Source organism: Pomacea canaliculata, linkage group LG11 (genome assembly GCF_003073045.1).
Source record: "Pomacea canaliculata isolate SZHN2017 linkage group LG11, ASM307304v1, whole genome shotgun sequence".
NCBI classification, from domain to species: Eukaryota; Metazoa; Mollusca; class Gastropoda; order Architaenioglossa; family Ampullariidae; genus Pomacea; species Pomacea canaliculata.
The window spans coordinates 11,848,664-11,874,575 of NC_037600.1; the positions used below are offsets into that span (position 1 = coordinate 11,848,664).

General features: G+C 45.1%; 1 protein-coding gene across 2 annotated transcripts in view; it reads right to left on the reverse strand.

The window, feature by feature from the left end:
- LOC112574951 (G-protein-signaling modulator 2-like) overlaps window positions 1-25,912 on the reverse strand; it is a 63,717-nt gene that overhangs the window by 23,329 nt on the left and 14,476 nt on the right. Inside the window, exons 1-2 of one of the 2 annotated variants that reach the window (XM_025256381.1) lie at window positions 18,172-18,618; window positions 14,791-15,014 (exon numbers count right to left, since the gene is read on the reverse strand). In XM_025256381.1, the coding sequence (XP_025112166.1) occupies window positions 14,791-15,014; window positions 18,172-18,252 (305 nt within the window). In that variant the 5' untranslated portion in view covers window positions 18,253-18,618. Of the gene's footprint in view, window positions 1-14,790; window positions 15,015-18,171; window positions 18,619-25,912 lie in introns of those variants that run through there. The other variant, XM_025256382.1, reaches the window with a different exon arrangement.

Here is a 25,912-nt window from a genome sequence, read left to right on the forward strand (position 1 = left end):
CACCGCCCTTCATCACTACGCTTGCTTGCGAGCATTAATACAACGTTGGAGTTAGTTACATGTCGGATTCTACTTCTACAATTCAACGATTTTTTTTTTCCAACAGTTTCATAAAGCGCCTCAGTGAAGAAATATTCTACACATTGTCGCAATCTTGTCGTTTCCTCTTCGCCACTGAATGTACCAATCTTTTTCGTCTCAGATTGTATGGCATACGATTCTTTGTTATGGAAGATTCAAATCTGGATGGCCGTAACTGCAATTCGCATACTCCAGCGAAATGGGCACGACACTCACACATGCTAGCTGATTATCGGTCTACAGACAACTAATCTTTCCATCCAGCAGGTGTGGTGGTGTGTGGTTTATGCAGCATAGCAAGAGTGAGTTTCAGTTTAGTCCCAAAAAGAGCCGCTTCTTCTTCCTTTGAAAAGAGAGTGGAGTGGGTGCGTGTTGCACGCCCGTGGTATCCATACCTTGCTCCCTCAGTCACTTCACCGGTATCCAGATACCGGGTTCGGTGAATTTGGGATGAGCAACGATAGGAAGTAGATGCCGACCTCTAGCTTTGCTTTGAGTTAAATCATGAATGGGTACGGAGAGGATCCGATGCAGAGGACGCGGTTGATGGAGTGGAGGGGGATAAGTCGCTCGTCATGCCTGACGATTAATGGGTGCGAGAGGCGCAATTTCAGAGAGCTTTTTTTTCTTCGTGAGAAAAAACCCCAGTTATGGATGATCAAGTCAACAAGACAACCAGGTCAAGCTTTGCTCCCTCCGCTTAATCGTACGCCCGAGTTTTTTTTTCTTTTCATAAGAGTCTCTAAAAATGAGACTTCAGAAATGAGAGTATGCGCTCTTACATGGTGAGCTATTTGACATCCTCTGGAAGTGAAGGCGTCTGTTTTCTTCTGCGAGCACAAATCTACCGTGAGTTAACTCCCGGTGTAGCTTAAAAAACCTGGAAAAAACCCTGAATTCTATAGGAAAAACAGAACCACAAGAAGGAAAAAGAAAAAAGAAAACGCTATACAAAGGGGGAAGCTAGAATGAACACGATTAATTGACTGAGAAATCTTTTTGTCTAGAATGCAACAGAGATAAAGCTTAACGAAGTGTCTATTGCACTTTCTGTATTTCGAGAATGCATAATGTTTATAAACAAGGACGGCGATCAGACCGCGTTTCTCGGCAGCACAGAAATGATATCAGGTACGCTACAGACGGGGCACCGTCGCGGCCATATTTTCTGTGAAGTATCCTGAAAATTATTCTGTGGTCTGAGTATAATTAATTATCATATCATAGATATTAAACTATGATTGAAATGTTTTCGACAAGAACATAAATGAGGAAGGATATTTCTAAATAGCGGTCTATGGAGTAATAAGAGAGAAAGATGAAATTTTGGTAAAAGAGCAGACGATGATCAATGGTCTGGTGATGCCTGCTTTGAAACAAGGACCTGTCTCTGAGGATTCTAAAATAATGGCAACAGCGCGGGGTTAAATTTATCGTTATTACATCTCCTGCTTTGTCTCAGTTTATTGAGATGTCGTCCAAAGTACTCCAGAATTTGTTCCAAAGCAGTTCAAATCGGATTTGTTACAGTCTTATTACATGACTTACACTTCAGTAAGACGAATACAATCTTCTCCAGCAGTGCAACATGGCAAGCAGACTGTTAACACACATGAGCGATGGTCATTGAACTGGAGACATCTGATGCTGAACCAAGACCTCTTGCTGTGATAAATCGAGCGTGGCGAGACAGAAACCTTCCGGATCTGAGAGGAAATTTTTTTTCATGCTTGCCTAGTGCAGGTGAAATGCCGATGTTTGAGCCTATCCATTGAAACTAAGAATAAACTATGTATGCATATTGGGAATTATATTTAAAGAAATGAACTTTAACACCGTATAATCAACTATCATTGGTGGGGACGAAAAGGGCGAAATACTTACAGGCTTGGTGACGAGAGAGCGACAGAAATGCTCTCTTTTCATATGGATTAAAGTATCGTTATGGAGTCCGGGACTACTTCAAATGATCCATCACTGTGCTACCCTCATTTGAATTATTGCGGTGCAACACATCCACACCTCGTCTGCCTCGTGTTGACGTGGTTTTTCACATTGAATGGCAGAACTTTATATTTTGTTTTTGCTTGGTTGGTTTGTGTTTTTATCCGATTGCTACTTGTCGGATTCTCTGACAGGACCACACCCAATAACGGTGTATCAGGCTACGTTCTACAGACACAGGGTGATCGGATAAATCAAATAAGCTCTGTCTTTCGTGACTCTATCTTCAGATTCCCACCTACCTCGTGCAACTGTGCGCGATGGCCAATTGTCTTAGTTAATAAGCCTCGATAGATTTTATTCTTTTCGATTGTTTGGTTGAGGATGGGTCAGATGAGTTTTAAAGTTGAGGTCAAAAACTGTCGTAACATAAAATGAAAAGTTGGAGTATACAGATGAAGTAGACGTTCTGTAACTGCCGTTGACCGTTTGTTGGACCCAGGTCGCCAGGCGATCAATGTTGTCATATGCGCTGCGGCGACGGTGACACGAGGCCAGCGTAGCAACTACACTCAGCAATGAGGAGGGGAATAGCGGGGGAATTGGACAGAGCGCAATTTTTCTTTCCCACCCTCTTAATTCAATCCAGCAGTCTGCGCCATTTCTCTGTCTTCAACAGGTTAGTGCTTCGACGTTGGGTACGGATGTGAGGGAGAGGGGGAGGGCCAACCTACACAGAAGCGTGGATCCAGTTGACACAGGGGGGACGTACAGCAAGGCATGAGGAGGAGGGGGAGAAGCGGCAGGTGGGGGTGGATCCTGCTCATCTGGCTCCATCTATACAAGTTGCTGTCGTGGCGCAATCTCGGGAGGGAGAGATATTATTTATTATTTGTCGGACAAGCTCGGCCGTTGAAAGTCTACAGCACTGGTGCATTTCGTTCGGCAATCGTCAGGCCGGCAATTGACGTCATCACCAGAAACTTCCGCAGCGGCCGTCTGCTGTCGCTCGCCGTTGCTCTTCTGTTGTTGGTTCCACAGGTTACGGTGTGAGTGATCAGTGGGAGGTAAAAAGTTTTTGATCAAAACACTTTGCACTAAAGGCCTCGTCGATCCTGGACTATGCGGAGATATGTCTTATGACCAGCGCCAACATCTCGTTTTCAAAATCAAGACGAGTAGTGCAAAGTGATGAGTGCACTCTCGTTAAAAAGACTTCGTCACCTAATGAGAAAGCCTATGACACATCTGATAGCAGAAAGTTGTAACATGTATCACTTCGGAACTGTGAGCATCTCTAAATAAACGCTACGCCTCATGTGACTGGACGTCTGCAGGTTGTGATTCAGAAAGACGATGTACAAGGAATCGTGACAGATCATAACAATGATGAGTCTGTTTTCTCAAACACGGCACTACCAGGTACCTGTATCCACCATCAACAGTGGTCGTAAACTCACCGAAGTGCACGAAAATAACTTCCGGCAGAACTTCATCACTGCACTTTTTGTAAGTGGAACATTACAAGTTTGTTTACAATCAGCACAATGACTTTATTATACCTCCTGACAATATTCTTCTTCAGAAACATAATTAAACAAAGAAAGACTCACTCATAAACTGGGCGGCGCTGTTGCAGCACTCCTTGACCTGTGGCGGGAACTCTCCCGGAATCTGGTTGGCCCGTGCGGCCCATGTGCTTGCCCTTGGCATGCCACCATTGCCGAGATTGTACAATGCGCGTGCCTCCCCAGCTGTCAACACAGAGACAACAGTAGCAGTTTAAAAACAAGTCAAATAAAATTAAGAAATTTGAAACATGAAAAAAAACGAAATGCTTGTTAATTTATCCACATGACTAGTTTGACACTAATGTATAGCAAGACAGGCATTTGCGCCTAACTAGCTCTCTGGTATTGTTTCTATGTATCAGACAGATCTTTCGACCCTGTCTTTCCTCTATGCTCACTAAATTTTGAAAGGATTTGTGAAAAAAAAAGGGGGGGGTGTAAAAATAGGTGGTCAAAGATTTTTTTTCCTACGTGCAAAATTCAAAAGAATGTTAAATCAATTGTAAAATGACATTAACATAACTTTTAAAAGAGCAAAATCTTGACAATTAAAATATTATTGTACCTCATATTTTGAAAAAAATTGATGATGAGGAGGAGGAGGATGACGACGTAAAGAGCAGCGTATCAAGATTAACGAATTGCATCGTCTCACATTTAAAATCACATGCGTCATAAAGGACACTTTCTAACACGCACGCGAATGCCCTTCCACCCCACACCTCGTAACCAGTCACAACACTTGCACTTGCAAAACAAGCAGTATTCCTTCTGATGATTGAAAAAAAGCAAGTGTCTGGTAACTAAGGCAGCAGTTACCTAGCACTCTACTACCACGTGTGTACATCTGTCTCCCAAGAGACATCGAGAGCAAGACGTGAAGCGTCTAGAGACATAAGTGTGCCTGTATGTATGAAACAGACTGGCGGCTAAGGAAGAGATTTTTTTTCTTCTTTTCTCACAAGATTTTTTTTTTTACAGAATCGGGAGGAAGAGTAAAGACTGGCTGTATTGTGCTTACAAAGTGTTTGGCTGAAACAATGGTTGAACAATTAGAAGGAGGGAAGCAAGAGGGGGAGGAGAGAGCGAGGAGGAAGATCGCAGCCATGATAGCAATCGCCGCCAAGAACAGGAAGCGAGGGAATGAGCTGACACAATTAAGTCCATGGCAACACCTGCCCCTCCTGCAAATGAAGCCGACGATCGACAAATTTCCATTGTGGGGTCGCATGTGAACCTGCCGTCTACATGCACTTCACGAGACGAGAAAGCGCATGCCTCTACTTGTTCCTTGTTAAACATCTTTTTTATAAAAAAAAAACCGGAACTTTTGTACTGAAAATGCCTATTTGAAATGAAATGAAAGTTGCAGTATAAATGATTATGAATGGAGAATGAGAACTTGATGTAAACATTTTATTTATAGGTTTAGCCTATATTTCCTGAAAAAGGATTAATAAAAATGTTGTGTTTTTTTTAAATTTTTATCTCTTCACTCACATCGGGGAGGGAAGTAGAAGGCTGACTACGTTTCCTGACAGCGTGACAGGGAAGCTGGAGACGAGACTCCATTCGCACATCGCTTTGGCTACGTAAAGACGATTTCCTGACTCGTTTACGGATTAGAAAAAAAAGGAGAAAAAGAAGGAAGCTAAAGCATCAGGAAGATCCTGGGGCTAGATGTGCACGGCTTGATGCCAGCTTCACGGCCAGCGTTTTACAAACGAACATTCCTGCCAGCGCTGGCCTGACTGATCGGCGCTTAACCACGCAGCTAACACTTATTAGCGAGGCGTCGTGCACATTGGCTCCAGGTCTGGAGGTCGGGAAAGATGATTTAACTTTCAGCTGCCTGTAGCCTCTTGACTGATGATGTTCTCTTCAGCAGCACTCCCTCCCCAGATATGCCGCCTCCCGCTCCGCTGCGCCCTCGATGATCCGAACTTAGTTGCCCATGAAAAAAACGCGATGAACAAAAAAAATGGGATGACATGGTGATTCGATCAGGCCATGGATGCCGGGCAGCAAATAAAGCAGTAGGTTTCCTCCCATGTTGCCGACGACGGCATTTGAGAGGCGACCACAATATCGAAGAAAAAAAAAGCAGGATCAGGGATGACATTAACCTGTATGACAACTTATTTTCTTTCTCTTTCGTCAACTGTCCAGTGCCACTGACATACAACTACAATATAAGCCAGCTTTTCTGCTGCAGCAGTTCAATTTTCCTAAGCAGAGGTTGTTTCTTTTTCAAGATCGAAAGATCAGAGCTGTTTACCAGTATCATGTCAAGGTGATATCTGATTCTCTCTCTCTCACACACACACAAACCCTAAAGCCCGCTGCAGCATGGCAGCTTCACCAGCATCTTGAGTGTCGAAGGAGTCAAAACAAATGCCAATTGCGATCGAAACAAAACATAACTAAAATCCGATTGAATTTCGGTTAAAAGCTGGGTCGGCTATTATGACACACCACTCTCCCTAACAGCCGACAGCCAGTCTGGTTCCCAGCCATCTTGGCCACCTGTTTCCTTCCACGTCTTAAGACTTGCTTTATTTTCCCCGCAGTCTCACGCAGTTTCGATGGCTGGTATCAACAGTCTCTTTCACGTCAGGCGCGCCATCTCGCCATCTTGGTTCAAACTGACGCCCCATCCACCCCCCCCCAAAAAAAAATCCAGCTGCCGTCTACTACATTCCCATGCAGACAGGAACCTTGCGACGTTAGACAGAAGACTGCTGGACCACAGTCCTGCCATGTACGCGCAAAGGGATTAAAATTACAATAATAAATGGCTGGGGGAACACCCCAGTCCTGTCCAGAAAGTTGGGTGTTGCATTCAAGATGGGGAAAAAGCACATTTTCTATCTTCCAGGGGTTACAAAAATTAAGATAAAAGGTTGTTCTGAATCAAACAGTTCTTTTTCGTGAGAATGCACGATTAAACCCGCAATAATTGGTAGTTTGGGGCAGAAGACACCAGAATGACCAACAGCTAAACTAGGTGAATGACGTCGTCATTTAGGTCTGTAGGTACGTGCACTCATATGCAGCTGAGGCACGGTTTCCTTGACAGCAGGAAACACCTAACTTGTGACACAACTGCCAGCCGGATAACTCAACCAGAACAGGATTTCAAAATGCCTACATGAGGATCCTGTTGATATGAAACAGCACTGCTGAGAAAAATATTTTATTTATAGCGGGTTTTTTTTAAATACTACTTGTTTCTAATTTCCAGTTGGTCTGAGTGTGTGTATCTGTCTCGTTAGATAACGAACCACGAGAATCACACGAGTCTTCCTGTCTTGCCTAGAATGAGTCCGGCATTGGTGTTGAGTTCTACGGTTTATTAAGCTGATTCAAAAAAATATTATCAGGCCATCGGATTGACGTTGATTACTTATTTTAACAAACACAAAAGCATTAAACAGATCATGGAGCACATCTTGTCTTACTTTTTTTTTCTTCTTCAAATAAATAAGACAAGTGGATACAAACTGCGCGTCTCAGGATGAAATTTTAACAGGCAAAGCGATAGTAAAAGGGGTGCGGAGAAGGAAGTCTCTGGTAATAAGGATGAGTAACAATCACAAAGATGAAGAACCGTCTTACCCTACCACTGGAAAAAAAATCCTTTCCCAGCAGTAATATACAAACGAAGCAGCAGAGGCGCTGTATGTAACAGTTCACCAGCTATGTACTCGCGCTTGCATGTATTCAAGGGAATGGCGGCGTTTGCGGAAGAGAGTTAAAAAAAAACAAAACTTGTTGCTATCAGAAAAGTCTGTACTCACCCTGTCTTTTAGTTCTCTGGATATCTCCAATGTCTCATGCAGCAGATGATAGCCTCGTCGAACTTGCGATCACCTTCAACGTGTTTCCTAGATTCGCTGGCCTTGGCTTCCCCGATGCGGTCTCGACAGGCTCTGCACAAGTGGGAAAACAAGTGAATATTCTTTTCAGATGACCATCGTGCTATTTACACCCACGCGACAAACCCTGACAGTCTCCAGCCACCCCCCACCACCCACCTTTCTGTGCTCGTGAGATAGAAATGAGAGACAGAGCTGCGCAGAGCAAACTACAAGGACTCGTTGCAGGCACGCGCGACTTTATATATATCTACATCTCCACACACACTCTCTCAACCACGTCATTGTTCTTAATCTGACAGGAAACCACTGAAGTCGCCGACAGCTGTCGAGACCATGCTGTCAATACGAACACTGTTGACCTCCGCGTGTGACCCGCGCGCACGTCACGGTTGCTGCTGATGCTGCTGCTGGGGTGCAGCAACGCTTCCCGGACCAACAGCTGTGACGTCCGCGTCGTCGCTGATGACCTGCAACCTGTTGCTCTACCTTGCAGGCGCTCTCACATTCTCCCGCTGCTCTCTCGTGCGCGTGCATGCATGTCTGCATCAGTGCACGACTCAAGGATGGACGTTGGGGGAGAGGGGGGGCGCTGCACGCGGCTTATGAATGCAATGCGCAAAAGACAGTCCACTAGTGACGCGCTCAACACGCAGCAATCAATACTGTTCGCCTTTAAAACAATTTTTTTTAAAGTAAACAAACAATCCTGCATGCACTGGAGGACAGCAAGGAAACATAGGCTGGCGCAGGGAAGCAACTAGACAGAAACAGAGATAATGAGTTCGCTGCTAGTCAATAACAAGCCGTTACACGTGGAGAAAAATGGACGTCAGTGGCCGCGCTGTCGGCTTCTGCAGGATGCGCACGATGCTCCCCAACTCCGCCCCCTACCCAGACCCCAAAGACAACATACGGCAGGTTACTGACATATGGCAGTATCGTGGACAGACTGCCTACAACGACAGGATGTGTGCAGCTGTGCACGAAAGAGAAAAAAAGAGAAGAAAAGAAAAAAAAAGACCAACATTCCGACTGGTCAGAGAAAAAGGCGGGTTGAGCGTAGGAATCCGACTTTTGATGTGGCTGGTCTTGGAGGACCGTCACGCCCTGCCTTCTTTTCACCATCTGGTTCCAGAGGACCAGCGAGTCTTCTTCTCTCTCTCAGACATTATCGACAACAGGCCAGCGGTGAGAGAAGTCGAGAGAGGAAAAGTGTAGGGGGAAAGACAGAAGGGGGGAAAGTCGGAAATAGAAAGTGGCTGGCATACTTACAACAGACAATCCGCTAGATTCTGCTTTTGCCTACACCTTTCCCTCGGCTTCCTCCGTCAAGCGAGCGACAACATGAGACGGTGTTGCGGTCCAGCACGTCCAGTGTCGGCCACCATCTTGAGCAAGTGTGGGAGTGAGAGAGAAATAGAAGGAAGCAAGGAGACTGCAGTAATTTCATATTCGGGTTCAGTCCGGCTAGCGCGGACGAGGGGGCGATTTCTTGTATTGATTGAAAGCGAGGACCAATCACCGAATCAGGCCTGCTTTCTCCAGCTCGACCTCAAGCTGATGAATGCAACCCCTTTCTCTCACTCCACCCCTACCTCCTCTTCTTTTTTTCAAAAAAAAAAGGGGGGGGGGGGAGAATCAATATTCCATACGACTGTACTTTTTCAAAATCTACCGCCGACTGCAGAGAGCGAAAAAAGAAAGTGAGAGGTTTTTCTTTCTGTCAGACTTCTACCCTTTTCTAAACATCAGCTTGCCACGTCTTCTCTTCCTGCACCTTCCAATCTTTCTTCCCTCCTCCAGATTAACAAAATCTGTCTCGCCTTGGACGAGAGGAGCCATCAAAAGTCTAGCGCAACGACGCGAAAACAGCGGCGGGTTTTTCTCGCTGTCTGCACAAGCAGCCTCCTTGTCAGGCATCATCTCGCCCATCGCGCAGTTATTTGCAATTTACCCAGCAACTACTCCACAGATGGCAAAGAGAAGGTCATCAGTTCACTTTTCTTTATCTACAACATCGTCGGTGTTGACTTCGCCCCACACACACACATACACGCACGCAATCCTCCCTTTCAAGCGCTCATACTGCTTTGAGACTCGTCATCCTCCGAGTACAGTGTACTGTAGACGCTACCCAACACAAGCGTTGTACTTTCGTATCTGATTTACATAATCCGGAATGTATTTTTTTTTCTTCCTTTTACTTACCATCTCTACACACACACTAGAGGGAGAGCTCAAAACTTATCAGGTTTGGTGTTTTTTTGTGTGTGTGTTTTTTTGTTTTTTTGTTGTCTTTTTTTTGCAGGCTCCTGCCCTAGTTCTCTGGATTTTTCTTTCCCTACATCCCACCATCTTCGTCTGATGACTGTAAGCTCTCTGTACCCGTCACCACAACAACCACATATGGTCACTGGATTTTTAGTTGCCGTGTCGCAAAACAGATTCTTTTCCGTTCCATATCTACCCACCATCGAATCGTTTTAACGTGCACTAATAGCACGTCACTTCCACGGGCGTTACTCCTTACACCAATCAGTATACGGACGTCACCCTACTTATGAACGAGTTACATTCCAAAAAAAAAAAATAATAATAAGGTTCGTAACGTGAACTGTTCGTAAGTCGTTATTTTGCCATTTTAATTTTTTAAAAAATACTGCACTTATTACTTTTTAAAATGGTGCCATAAATTTGAGTTGATATATGAGACAGAAGCTTGTGTTGGGCTTCTTGGGGAGAGGGTTATCCCCTTGATAAAGATTCATCTCTTTATCAAATGCTTCGCCAGTGTTTCATTAGCGTTGGTTTCTTCAACATCTGTGAAGGCTTTTGATGATGAAGGCTTACGATGCGCAACTCAAAATTCGAAATCGTGGAAATATTGCAAGAAATTAATTTAACTACACGACGTCTGTTCGTATGTCCGAATGTACGCGCTATATAAATCAAACGACTGCAGAAATCCAAGTACAGTGGAACCTCGGTTAACGAACTTAATCCGTTCTGGAGAGTTGTTCGTTATCCGAAATGTTCGTTATCCGAAACAATTGTTTCCATAAGAAATAAAGGAAATAGATTTAATTGGTTCCCAGCCCTCTTGACTCGCTAATATTTGAAAGTTACAGGCTATATAGGTATTTGTTTTAATGAGAACAGTTATAATGCAATATAAATGGAGTTCAATAAACATAAAAAAAACATTAACGAAAGCATTTAAACATCAGAAAACTTGCCGTTTTGACGGCGTGGTTGGAAGCGGGTGTGGGGAGGAAGGGGTGGAATTACTGTTTGATTCCCCCTCCATGAGCACACGTGACATTATAAAATCGGGGGTAACTTCCTTTTTCTGTAGCTTTGAGGTTAAAGGAAAAAACTTGTCCAGTGTCTGCTCCTTCTGCCTTTTTTGTAAAACTCTTCGGTAATACGACATCACATATCCGACAGACGCATGCCACCTTCATACTATGAAATCATTTCCTTTTTCAATTCAATTGTTGGCCGCTTCCTTGTCATTACCTCACTACTATTAATTGCTCTTAATTTTCTTTGGAGCCATGATTGAGAATTATCTTATTAAAATAAAGCACAACAATCACTAAATAAGAAGGATGCGCATAGATAAGGAACGACTGATCGTAACTGCGTCTCAAGCGCGAATGATTACCTGCTGGTCGGTCACGTGGGGTTCACGTGGCTGTTCGTTATCCGAAATTTTGTTCGCTATCCGAGACAAACTTTCAACGAAATTTTTGTTCGTTAACCGAAATATTCGCTATCCGAGGCGTTCGCTAACCGAGGTTCCACTGTACTTGAAAGAATATAACAAAAACTCTAAAAAGAATATTTAAATAAAAAATGACAAAGTAACCACCACATGCGCGCAATCACACAGCTCCCCCCTACACACACTCATTCTTTCTCGTCACAAACCATTGAGATAAGTCTTTGTCTTCAAGGATGTGGAGATGTGGTTGTGGGTTGTGGTTTCGCTTCTCAGGCCATATAATTGTACCTATGTATCTATCCACACAGCTGCAGTTGTTGACACAGTTGAAACCAACCAATCCCAACCCATCCTTACAACAATGCAAGGGATTTTCCTAAAGGATGCTACACTGCGTAATGTGATTATCACATATGTCGGTGAACAGGATGGGACAGTAAGAGGTTAACACGACAGTTACAAGGACTGCAACGAAAAAAAAAAGTAAACGTGTTAATCTAGTGATTGAATATGCCCCCAAAATCCCTTTTATACCAAAAAATAACAAGATTTCTTACTCAATAACCCGGTGATTCACGATTATTTTGTGTTTTACAGCTATTTTAGGCAAGGAATCGACTAGAAGTAATAGTGTTGTGAGCTTTCGATTATTTTTAGGGCAATAATAAATTTTTAAATCAGCATTAAAAATGAGATACTGCATTTATAACCACCAGAGCAAGTCACAGATATGCTTGATCCTAAAATTTATAATGCTGATGTGAGATTTGCAGTGTGGGGCAACCGAAAGAAATCACAGCTGCACATTCGGTTCCCGTCCATCATGAGAGCCATTCTCGGCTACTTCGCAACACTTGCTCATTTCACCTCTCCCTCGCTCCAAATGCATGCATACACTTGATCTTGGCGAACCTTCGACTTCAGCCAGCTTAATACTCAGTTGTCATCGTCTCCGGTTATCGCCGACCGACCCATCCATCCCTGTTTCTGTTGTACACGTGTCCGAACGCCCTTCTGTTGGGTAACGCGAGAGCGCACAAGCAGACTGACCCACATTCTGCTGCAAGCGCGCGCGCGTGTTTGTCGTGCACCACACTTCCATGTTGAAGGATGGCAGCAGCCCACAAGTCAGAACAACAGCACAGCACCTACATAGACCAAGTGCACGACCCAAGCTGCACGTAACTTGCATCATACCCACTTTTCCATGCACACGTTTCGCTAGCAGCTTTCCGACAAGGAACTCCTTCGCGATGTCGCTGACCGTGAAATCCCTCCACGGCGCACATTTCGCACTAATGAAAAAAAAAAAAGTGACGGAGGGCTTTTGCGCATCGATTCGAAATGGTGGCGAAGATGAGGCGAACGATCCTGCACATCGGTTTCTGCATCAGCCCCACATTCCTCCCAGTATTCAAAGAAGTGAAGCGGCAGGGCAAAGGATGGGGGTGTTGCTGGAGTTGGGGAAGAAGGAGATGGAAGAAGTCTTTGCAGAAGGTTTGCCAGAACCGGCATGGTGAGGACATGAAGCAAGCGCAGATGCACTGCTATTTGTTGTACTTCTCGCGTGTCTGCTCACCACCTCCACCTTCCGGGATTTTTTTTTTTTTCTCCAAGTGCTACAAACTTTTAAAAGCATTTTTCCCCCAATACAAAAGGTAGCAAAGAAGTAAAGCTCGCTTACGCCAAATCGTTTTCCAGCACACAACTTTACATTTTATTTGCAGGCTCCAGGCAGCGGGTAGTTTATGGTGCTTAGTGAATGCAATAACTTGGCCACATAAAAAATGTAAATTTCTGCGCTTGACAGGTAAAAGAACGTGAAACTGAAAATGGTGCACCTATCGACAACACTGAGGAAAAGTTAGAGACATCTGAACCCCAGCAAAATAACCACCTCTTGGACGCACGCATCATTTCTGTGCAGGACGCACTTGGTGTGTGACCATGCCGACACTCGGCGTGAATACAAGGGTTAACCTCAAGAGTGAGAAGCTAGGGAAAGCTCGCCTATCTTTTCTGCCTCAAACATGTTTACCACGCCATGCATGTCTATGTACGAGCACCGTTTCTGCCAGTGACATGTTAAATGGATGCTTAAGTGGTCTCTTCCGTCACTCGGTCATATCCCTTAGGACGAAGTCTTGTACTATTTCATACCATGTGACATAGAAAGTCTACACAGTAAAAACGCACACAAGACTGAAAATGTTGTTGACTGATTAGAGTGACCCTATACACTTCAGTGACACAGTCCACGCATGCACTAATCAGAGCTGGTAAATAACAGTTACTATGGAAGTGCACTTACTTCACGGCGTTCTAAAGTTCACAAACAAGTCAAGGCTTGTGACATGGGGAAGATAAAATACAACAACGGTCTTTTTCTGATTCACGAACTATTATTTATCGTTCCTAGTAAAAGGGCCACTAACCCTAACCCAGCTCACAGCTCGTTGTGTTGTTCACACATAAAAAAAAAAGTTGGCACATTCTACAAATGTTTCCTTTTCTATTACTTTGCGTAAATTTTCTATTTATCTCTGCATTTTGAAAGACCTCCTTTTCCCACACTAACAATCCCTTAAATGTGTACGGTAAGTAAAATCGTATCTTTGTTATAAGGAATGATGCTACTGGCTTATGGTGGTGGTAGTGATGCCGGTGACGGTGAGGGAAAGCGGTGGTGCTGTTAACTCTAAAGTCGCCGCCTCTGCTAGGCACGGTCTGGTTTCTTAAATACGACTACACCAGCGTGAAATAAATGCCGACATCTTCGTATGAGACATCCTGTCTGCATTTCCTCCTTCCCTGTTGCTAAGCAGCCTTGTAGCGTGCATTGATAATAAGGCTTTCTGATCAAAGACTGTTCTGATCTTGAGTTTTGTTATAAATCTGAGTAAAGGGAATTCCTATGGAAAGATTTAACATTCCTATTTTCACAAAAATTTCTTAAGACAGTAAAACTTGAACCAACTGCTAATAAAAAAGAAAGGAGGTTAAACGGTTTCTTGTCTCCACGGATTCTTCCACTACGTCCTACAGACCCCTGGTGTCCTCACCGAACCGTGAAATTGCAATATTACGCGTCAAGCTGCCAACACAAACACGCCATCCTCCTGCCCCCGGGCCTAAAAATAACTCCTCGTGATTAAAGCTCCTGAAGGCGGCATCTACATCAGATGCGCCCGTGTCAGTGTGGCTCTTCTAGCCCACTTCACCCACCTCAATCTCTCTTATCCCAATAAATCTCACGTTTACAATGAGTTTCTTGGTTGAATCCCATCCCAAGCACTATCGGTTGGTGGTCCCGACCACAGCGCCAGCTCTCTCTTCATGTCCAAGCGGATTGCAGTTAGCGGGGCGGTGGCACAGCGGGTAAAGATATTTACTAACTTCAGCAAAGGTCGTGTTATCATGGATTCAGATTTCCAAAAACTATTTGCAATCGAGACGAAAAATGCAATATTTCCGTGCAAGAAATGCCAAAGATAAGCATTACTTACGTTTCTAAAAAAAATAGCACAACATTTTAGGACAATCATACGAAAGAACAGAAAGTCTTGTTTTCAATAATCGCCCTTACCTTGCAAGATTGAGGTCGTGTTTATGGTACTCAAGGGCCTTGTCATAGTCCTGAAGGTAGAAGTAGGCATTGCCCAGTTGGCTGTAAATGGCACCAAGCGTTTTGAGGTCATCTGTTCCAGCCTGAACCGCTGCCTCGAAAAACTGTACTCCGGCACGGCAGTCGCCGGCTTTGCACAGGCGTTCTCCTTGTAGAGCGAGGTCCATGCACGTGCACGACATGGTCTGGAAACAAAGTCACACAACGGGTTCATTTCTCGCAAACAAGGAAATGTGCTTCAATAATAGCATTGTTCGCGATGATGATGATGATGGATGACGACAACGAAAAAGAAGATTTATACAGCGCATTCTTAGATTAGTTTTTTCAAAAATATAAAAATTACATCTAAATGCATACTCAAAATGGATATATCACCTAAGATCAGACGAAACCTATCACCAACTATTTATTAAATGAGCTAAAGCGTTGCCAGTGGGGGATTGTGGGACTGGCGCAGAGAGAGAGAAAGAAAAAGAGCATGCGGTGGTAGGTGGATGATCAAAAGAAAACGTGGGTGATAGGAGTGGGGGTGGTGATAAAGATGAAAAAAACCGACTAAAAGATTTATCCAAAAAGCTGTGAAGGACACGTTCTTCTATTTCTACAACCGTGGACTTCGTGAAATAAATAAAATATAACTGACTGAAAAGATAGCAAACTAAACACGAAATTAGAAAAGCTAGTATACAAAAACAAAACCCAAAATACAATTTAGTACCCAACACACAGCTTACAGACTCGTGCGCTGAAATAGAGAAAACATTAAATTCTAGGCCATTTCCCGGTACCCTGCTAGCGGAGGAGGAGAAAGAGAATGAGATGATGACGACGATCAACCGTTTATCGTCGGCGGCATAAAGTGAAGCACACATACAGGCAAGCAAGGACAGAGAGGCAGACACTCTCTTATCAGGATGACCCTGCCACAGAGTTGTAAACTATCTCTGGTCACCCCTCTCCTGTAGTTCACTGCCTACCTCGCCAGTCCCCAGTGTTTACCGGCGAAAAAATGATGCCGGAAACTGGCGCAAGGGTCCGCTCCCTACGACGCCGGCCTCAAGGGGGGGAGGAACAGGCTTCTGCCGCTTACTTCACTGGGAGGCTATCGACACCAGGCGGTATCGATCACGCCTACCTTACGGTTTGAACATGCCCTTCCTATCGATTGTCAGACCCGCAGGCAGGGTGTCCTCGTCGGGGGTGCGTGCCCTTCGTACCCTGCTACTTGCTTTTCCAAGAAACACACAAAGGACTTCAATGGCAAGCTGCTTCCAACAGAACACAGAGGACTTCTGCCGGCGTGAAGGGTTCACCCTTGTGTTCCCTCGGGGGTGACCACGTGAGACACAACACTGACGTCAGCGAAGTAGCCAACACTTTGATGTCGTTCTAGAGCCGTTTCTATCACGTATTTGAAGCCGTCTTTTCCCCGCCATCAGCTTTTATCGGGAGAGGAGGGGGGAGGGAGAGAGAGAGCAGATTGTTCCTACTTCCTTGTCCTTGGCCGTATCGCGAAACGCGAAAGTGCTTGATTCTTTTTTTTTTTTTTTTGGTAAATGCACGGCGAATCACATGACACGCTCGAACAGTATTACCAAATAAGGTGCATGCAACTAATTCTTCCTGCTATAGGCAACTTTCAATTTCTTATTAAAATCCATAGAAAACCTATCAGACTCTCCTTTCATTACAGCCGAATCGATCCCAAACCACAATGAGAACTGCTGACTCAGCAAACGGGACAGGTCGCCGAGCACGTTTTCCATTCATTCAATTTCGGGCTCTCTCCTCCCTTCAAGTGTTCTCGTTAATCACCCACAGCTTGTCCAGACTGCCTAACCGCAAGCCTATCAACTATGCTCAAAGATGTGAGAGCTTACTAGCAACCCCAATTAGCTACAAAGATCCTGATGATTATAAACGACATTAGTCTGTAAATACAGGGGGGACGACGGGGGATGTATACTGACCTATTAGGGACATGCGTACGAGAGTGAAAGTATTTAGAAGGAAAAGTTTCACACACACACAAAGGAAAACTTCTTGTACATAAAATATAAATCTACCGAAAACGGAGTTGTTTGTGTTTTGTGCGTGTGTGTTTTAGCCGACAAGGAACTGTTTGTAATGTATTTAGCCTCTTGACCCCAGCGCTTGCCAACAGACGGAAGGTTAACGCGATCGACGCCCGTCAGTCGCAGGGATTTCCTGCACCACGCGCAGCCAGCACTCGGCCACACGCCGTCATTCCCAGCGCTCAGGTTCGATCCTGGAGTGGCGCGAGTCCGCTACAAGCTAACAGCCGCACTTGCCCCCACCATCCAAACCCCGCAGCCGCTACAGCATAACGTTTGAAAACATTCTAGTCAATACTGTCTTCATTCGCTCACACAACACTATTGTACTCCAGCAGCATTCTCATCCACTGATTATCCCTTTATTCATCTGTGAAGTCATCACTTACTACGATGTAAACCGCTGGTTTTATCCAGCCAAAGAAATGCGACAAAATACGTGCCGCGCCGATGCTCCGTGCTGGCCAAACTGTTATCAGCTAAACGGAGAACCGCAATGCAAGGGTTCACGCGGTTCACAGAGTTCGCTCCGAGGATCAATGCCACTAATAACAGGGCTGAGCGAACAGAAATGGCTGTAAGCAGGGAGAAAACATCTGTCTAATCGTATTGAGCCACCCTGGACTTCCGCGCATCAATCGTGGACAGGTGGTGATGGCGGCAAACGAGAACACGACAGTTATAACAATAATTATGTTTCTCTGTTGTAGGTGCGAGTCTGAAGAATGGCGATTCTGCCAAAACTCTCAGTTTATGCGTGAGTTCCAGTTTACTCGATCTGGACTCCCCTATTCCCCATTGGCACGGAGAAATACGATGACTTCAAACTCAAACATCAAGAAAGATGACGAGGGAAGAAGATTTGACACAACATGGTTAGGAAGACATTTAAACGACTTCTGTGAGGATGACAAGGAGAGTTTTTCGTCCTGGCATTACAGCCAGCAAAGAACAATCAATCATCAGCAAAAGCAAGGGAGGACCATTTCACGGGCAAAAAGGCAGGACGAGAATGATTCATCGGCGCTACCCTTAAGCTGTAAGGACAGGGCCGACGGGGAAATCGATAACAGCCTTCATTTAGAACCAAGAAGAATAGCGGGAGCAAAAATATCAAAATTTCCTTTTTACTTCCTCCGTCCCAACCTTGCACGTGCATGGCTTCTTTTCTTCTTTCTAGACGTGCACTTACGACGTAAGAGAGAGAGAGAGAAAAAGAAAGAATACAAAGAAGTGAGTGAGGGATGTAGTTGGTTCCACCTACCAGATTAATGTCATGTAAACTCAGCGACTCTTCGTCCATGCTGTACTGCCTGTCAGCTTTGCATGTCGCAGACATATTCATTCCTGTGATGCTCGGGTTTTCTCCTTCTCTTTCACTCTCAAAACACACCACAATAACTTTTAAGAACGATGCGAGGGGATCATCCACCGAAATAAGTGAACAAATCTCCAGCCAGAAGACCTCGTTACTCCATAGCAGGTGGTATGACTTGTCAAGTCTCCGAACGCTACACCCCGGGTAGTCTTCGCTGAATGAATAGCTTCGTCCTTGTAAGTCTCCTAGTTATGTTCCTCTTGTGTCCTCCCGCGGTGTGGCTAACGACCGCACACTTGAACAAAGGGGCCGGTAACAAATGGGCCGCCCACTGCCCTGCAGCAACCTCCACATCACGTAATAATCATCGAACCCATGGAAACAGCGCTGGCCGACATCTGCGCAGGTCCCACCTTTCTTTTTTTTTCTTCTTCTTCTTCTAGTCCATCATAATCCGGTTAAAGGTGACGACGTTAACACCTGAGCACTGTCCGCCTCAGGTTTTACCTGGCCGTATCCACCACTACCACCACCCACCCGCTCCTCAGGCAGCGCCGAGACCCTTTGTTGTCAGCACCCGACCCAGTAACAAAGTGTCATCGCCCTTCCGTCTGGAAGCACACCTGTACCCCGCACCTTTTGTTTGCTAATTAGACTGCGGCGTTTAGCCCCCGAGACAAGTCGCCACCTAGTGAAGACATCATTTCGCACCTCCACCCTCAATCTACCTGGTTTGCTGACTGTGCCCACCCGGCGTGTCGGGGCGCACAACTCACCTCGCTCTTGCTGGTCCTTGTACTAGCGGCACCGAGTGCGCGAGAAGCCAGCCCAGCCAATCGAATCGATCGTAGTTAACCCGTCGAATGACGGAATCTCTCTCCTTGTCACCCCCACCATCATCATCACCACCACCGCTTTGCCATCTCAATTGGGCGTGACCTCGCCACACCAACCACGTGCTCTTTCAAAGTTTAATACCGGGGACGGACAGCGAGGTTATAAGTATTTAATCGGCTTAGTCAACCACTTCTAGCAAGCGACAGAGAAGAGGTCGTTTCTCTGACTGGAATTCATTTGTCTGTCATGTGGGATTAAAAGTATATTTCAAATGCATGTAAAAAATTACAACACGTGAGCTCTTTAGCTCGAGGCAATGCGGCGCTTCAAATGAAAATCCTTTGTGCAGACGAGGCGGGAAAGAGGAGAGGAGCTGGGTGCACTAGTCGTGCTGGTAAGATGCTAAAACTAAGCAGTCAGCCCCAAATCCTAACGACATAATAGTAAGCCAGGAGTAAGCATCCACTTTAAGCGCCCTCTGTTCACCGGGCCACTTTCTGGCTTTACAAACCCTTTCTGTCCGCCCTAATGAGCTCAATCAAGCTTTGATGCATGGAGGATCTGGGCGGGGGTGGATGAGCGAGAGGGCCTGTGAATGGCTGCCAACCTCCTAGCTCAAAGCTGCTTTCTCAACCCATCACAACCTAGTCGCACGGGCACTGGCGACATTCTGCCACACGCTGTCATGGCGATCTCTACTCGCATCGTTGCTGACGAGAACATCGAAGGTTCACGACAGACGAGCGTTAGGCGAGCTGAATAATGCAGCGGCAGCTGAAACCATCACGGCATCGATTTTTATCAGTTACATTGTCGGTAGGATATCGATGAGAGGAAAGAGAGCCTGCCAGTTAGTGGCAGCGTTTCAACATCATCGAAAAATCATTTATCCATTGGATAATTTTTCTTTTCTCCCCTCCTGTGACTAAAATGGATCTTTCACATTTATAATCCGCATAAAAGGATCTTAATACGTATATATAGAGAGAGCGCAGAAAGTTTTCAACAAATGCTCCAGATGATAAGAAACACACGGCATTTAAAGGCATCGCATTTTCTGCTTGACGTGACCTTTATTTTCTTTTACAAAGGCACATTTTTTTTTTTTTTAAGTGACTCACTAATTCCGGAATAAGTAAGTTCTTAATCTACTCCCCGGCTTTTCATCCCATCTTCCCGAGACTTTCTCTTTTGATGTTGGTAAGCGGCACTGGGCAAAGTGTGATTACGTTTCTTGCTTTTCATGTTCTCCGACGGTTTGATCGTTTCACGGTTCAGTGGCCTGACGAGCCTTGGTGGAAACGTGAAAGCAATGTGCAGGCACCTCTCATCAGCCGTCGCCGAGTGACGTATATGCTAAAAGGGATCCGTGCTGGACTCGGGTACCTGCTTATCTACACAGTTCAAGCCGACCAGTATACCAAAAGCGACCACTGTTACATAAGAGTGTGGAGTCAGGCCACGCCCCTTTTAGATGAGTAAATGTCGCTACATCGGGCGTGTCGCGCCTTTGTTCTGATAATCGGGGTCAAAAGGTCACACTATTTTCATCTTCGAAAACATTGTAGTGTCATTACAATGTAATTATCGCTTGGAGGCAGTTAAAGTTACTCTCCATCCTCCACACTTTCAAAAAAACACCTTTGAGTTGAGAAAGGAGGGTAGAGGCGGAGGGAGGTGGAACAGAAGAATGGAAAATGGAGAAGGGAGGGGAAAAGAGAAAAAGAAAGCGTGTGGGAGGAAGGGGGCTTACATCAAACCAACAACTAAGGCCATGGCACGGCAAAGTACGAAGCAAAACCACTCCAAGCAATCAGCCCATAACGGAATACCAATGAAAAGGTCAGCGTTAAGTAGCTTTCGCAGGAAAGCAGATTCCACAGCAAAGCAAGGGAAAGCTTCGAATATGGAAAGTAAGAACCGACCCTGCAAGGAAATCTAATAATCCTATCATCAACAGGATGGCCTGGCGTGCCGGTCTGTACTGTACACAGAGCTGTAACGACAAATAAATGAATACATAGAAGGACAGTACTCTTGAGTCGCAGGCTTCCTGGCAAACAAACATGAGTCAAACAAGCTTAGCGCCGTGCACACCATCGCCAGGCAAATAACTGTAGACCAGCTCCGTGCTCGCCCCTTGCATTTGTCTACTTAGAGCGCGGGAACAAAGGAGGCGGGCGTGCTGCAGTTAGGACATCCATCGATCATCACCAGACTCCTGCTGCAGCTGACTGGACGTTTTTCCTCCTGCGTACCGGCCGGTCCGGCGTCAGCTATTTTATCTGCCACGCGCCGTGAAGCCAACGAATTGTCAACACCAAAACCAATTAATCTTTCACGACTGTTCAGATGATTTGCATAAGAAGGCACAGTCCCACGAGGGGTGCGTGACAACGATAAAACACAAACACGCAATCGACTGAGAAGCAGAAAATAAGTGACCCGAAAAGAATCCAATTAGAAAGTAGATAATGACCCAAAACCAAAAAAACTTAGTCAAACGAGAGACAGATAAGAAATGACACAAAAACAATCCAAGGAGAAAGTCGATAACGACAACAAGACTCAATCCAGCGACATAAAGACAGAAGTCCACAAGTAGAGAAGATAATGGCACGAAGACACAAGTCGATGAGAATTAAATAACGGTATGGAGATATTTAAATGTGAATTATATGATAAAACGACAAATTCAATGACTAGAGAAGACATAAATAAAAATATAGAAACAATGACAATAGGGCCAAAATCACAAGAACTAGTACGCTTTCCTGCCACTGTAATAAAGACGATTTTGCCTCTTTCAAATGACAAGATAACACATTCATCCATGGAAACACAAGACACGGGCTCAACTTGTCAGCTCGCTGGTGATGAAGGGAGCAAGGGAGACACCCGCGTCTAATGTTCTACACTAATGACAGGCAAGAAAAGTGAGTTATTCGTGACCTACTGGCAGGGAAAGACATTTACAATATTTCTAACACAGCTTCCCACTCGCGTGACGAAGATTCAATAGGTTAGCACTAAAAGGAAACCGCAGACATTGAACAAGTGCAAACCACGATCAGCAGTGGCGATGCCAGTGGGGACAGAAAGAAGGGTGGGTAGGAGAGGGCGGACAGAAATCCAAATTCGTGATGGCTAACACGCCCGAGACTTTGTTGTGGTAGGAATATGCATTCTGATTATCTGATATAAACATGCACATAAACTATGCGATGCATATATTTTCACGACAGGGGATTTGAAGGGAGAGGATACCCCCAAACCAACCATGGAGTTGATGCAAGTTTAGGTCGTGAAACGTGAAACTACACAGACCCTTCCCCGGCATGACAACACGGTGTCGTCGACTATCCAAGATGACAAGGTCCAGGGGCTCTTATGTGTGGGAATGCTTACGCAACCGACCATGCCTTCAATCTTTTGCCGAAGGAGTGCAGCAAATTGCTGTGCCGGACTTGTTCCGATACGCCCACGGTTTGCTTTGTTTACTCACGCAGCAGGACGCTCGGCAAACAATGATCTCGGTGACGAGCTTCGTCCACTCACCTTGTCGAAGACAAGGAATCGAAGCGAGTGTCTAAGGGGGTCGTGTCTGTGCCTCTCCGCTCGTGATTAGCCCCATGCCGACTTGACACCAACTGAGACCAGAGGCAAGTTAATTAAGCGAGCCATGCCAAGTCATTACGGTTGACATCTCACGTCAGGTCACGCTAGCGGGCTCTACGTCACAACGTGTCACCGGAGTCATTACGGCCACGGAGTAACAACTGGTTGGGATGGGAAGGAGGGATATGTAGAATCTAGGAACTCTGATCTTACCAGCAGACTGCCAGACAGTTCGAACGCACTGATAAGAGCAAAGTTATTATCTACATGAACGGGGTGCGGCTCGATGACGTAGGCAGCTTTGCATACTTAGGAGCCACCCCCTCCAAGGCAGGCCAGTTTTACAACAGATACCCGCATCAGGATCGCAACAATCGCTAGGCTGGACAGGATCTGACACAGTCACAATATTAGGGTTCGTTCTTTTTAACAAAGAACAGTTTATACAAATCCCTGGTAGTGCCGATCCTTATCTGCGGACGTGAAACGTGGATGTGCATGCCGACAGGGAGTGGAGAATCCAGGCATTCTAGAGCAAGTGACTGAGGAGGCTGCTCTGGAACTCAAACATAAAACCAGTGACTCTGTACGAAGCATCGTTGCCAAACTTGTAGGACCGATGGGAGCAATATCCCAGCCAGAAGCGCGAACAGGACCTTACAGGTCAAGAGCTGCAAGAAACAAAGCCGTTTACAGAAATTTCTTATCCATTTAGTCGTGAACAGTTAATAAAGAAGTATACAAATGTGAAGCGGAAGTGGCGAATAATAATAATAATAATAAAAATAATAATAATAAAAATAATAATAATAATCTCAATTGAAATAAAAATAAACAGGTTATTAATAATGCGATGAGAATCATTACTATTTTGTTGCCGTAGACGTGAAGTGAATCTCCAGAGACAACAGCTAAGTTGTTTTTGAAAGCAGCAGAGAAATATGACAGCATGCACGTACTCGTGTTCAGGACCCCAAGGCATAAATAATGTCTACGGCGGACGTCACCATTGCTACAAATAGAACACAGCCAATCAGATTAATTTTGTAGCCAGCTCTAAACCTGCTGCCCATCTGAAAGGTAGGAGGAGACGGCCATAATACCTGTGCTAAAAAAATTACAACGGATTTAATTATAGACCAATCGCAGCACAACAGCCCGATTATATGCCGCTTTCAACCGAGGTTGTAAAATTTTCATGGTCGAGAATAACAGAAGAGAAGCTAGCCAACAGGGGGAGGGGCGCACTCCCCCACCTACCAGCTCCCTTTGGAGACATTCAACCATCTTTTACGGTTAATGCATGCATAATTAAAGCTTAACAACCGGACACGCTGGCATCCATTTGTTTCAAAGCCAGCAAAATAATTCAATTTTAACGACTTGGACGCACACATTGTAAAACAACAACAAACAAAGCTCCAAGAAATTTAGCGAGTTGCCTGGCAGATTATGTTTACGGCTGGTCATTAGTCGTCTCACGTGAACAATGTTCAGAGATGTGTTCAGCTTGACAGGAAATCAGGTGACTGGATGTTTTAAGGTCGGTATCTCACGAACGAAAGAGTTTATTCGCTGTCACCATGCATGTACAGTATACTCGACTGCTGGCAGTCTCTGAGACCAATGCTTAGCTTGCGAACTGGTGTAACCCAATAAACAAGTCGAAGGCTGGATCAACAGTATGTTTACCTGTTTGTTGCATGGATGCTTTATCTTTAGCTACAATCATCGACGTCCACTCTTTCCGTCGTAGGCTCGTTAAGCCACAACCAAAACAGACCATAATGCCGGAGATATTGCAGCTCCGTCAAGCTCACATCGTCTGTTCACCGCGAGAGCAGAAGCTCGTTTACAAAGCTTGTAATGTCAAAAATTCCGCTGCCAGCAATATATGAATGTCCGTACTATGAATTTCGAGGTTAACAGATGTAACCCCTTAAAAGCAAAATAACAAAAAAGCAACTGCCAAAGAATTCAAACTGATTTGTGTGTATATAGGGGAGGGGTGACTGTTCTTTCCTTAGGAGAGAGAGAGGACAGATATTCACAATCTCAACAAGGACATACTTAAAGCATTCACTTTTTATCCAGTGAGTGCTTCTACGTGTTAGTTTAGTTGTTTTTTTCTTGTTATTCCTCGAGGACCATAGGGCCACTCTGCATGTTAGGCTATGATTTCCTTGGTAGTAAAATCACATAGAATACTAAGCGCTCATTGGCTCAGACACCGGGTCGACAGTTTTTGACATGTAAAATAAACATGCGGGAATGTCTGTCCATTCCCGACCATTCCCCTCCTCTATAAAGCGCTCATTCGATTGTCTCTCCACCGATGCTCTTCAAGTTGCACCCTGTCGAAACAAACACCCTCCCTGCACGTGCCAGAACTAAGTCGCGCGCCAGGCACTAGCATTGCTCCCCCACCCGCCAACAAAAAAATGTTTTTTTTTCCCAGCTCTATCACTTCTTTTATCGGCCGCCTCTAAACCTCCCTTCACTGACAATAATTGCAGGGTTTGGAAAACAGGTACATCTCTCTCGCTGGCAATTTAGAGGAAGGAGGCTTTGGGATGTGTACGCGGAGATTCACCGTGGAGCGAACGCCGATAAACGGCAGATAAAAGCGAGGAGAGAAACATGGCGCCGTGCAGGTGAATGACTGTGCCCTCCGCATGTGGCCTTCATGGCGGACGCACTGCCAGACTGGAGGAGTTCTCTGAAGGCAGAACTAGTCTCGTCCTTGGTATGCAGAACTGAAAAGCCGAGCAAGGCAAAGAAAGGCGATGGTGGCAGTGGTGTGTGTGAGAGAGAGGAAATAGGTAGTGCTTCCCATCCACAAAATGTAAGTTTTTAGATCCCATTTAAAATTGTTAAGAGAGGGGAGGGGGATGTTTCAGACAACCTTATTGGCGGGGGGAAAAAGGGGGTTGAAGGAGAAAAATATCACGCATTATTGCATGCATTAATCTCACAGTAGCCTTCATTCCGGACGTCAGGAAACAGCTTTAAGTGACGAGTGACGTGCTTTATGCACCTCCAACTGTCACTGACATTTGAAAACAAGCTATAACAAAATATTAGGTTTCATATTAGCTTTTACAACAAAATGCCGCTGGCGAGGACTTTCTTTTCGTTTCTCGTTGTTCAATCCCGATCCAGCAACAAAGCTATCTTGCGTGGATATGCAGGCGGCCTGTAAATAGGCGCCACATGATGAGAAATAACAGCA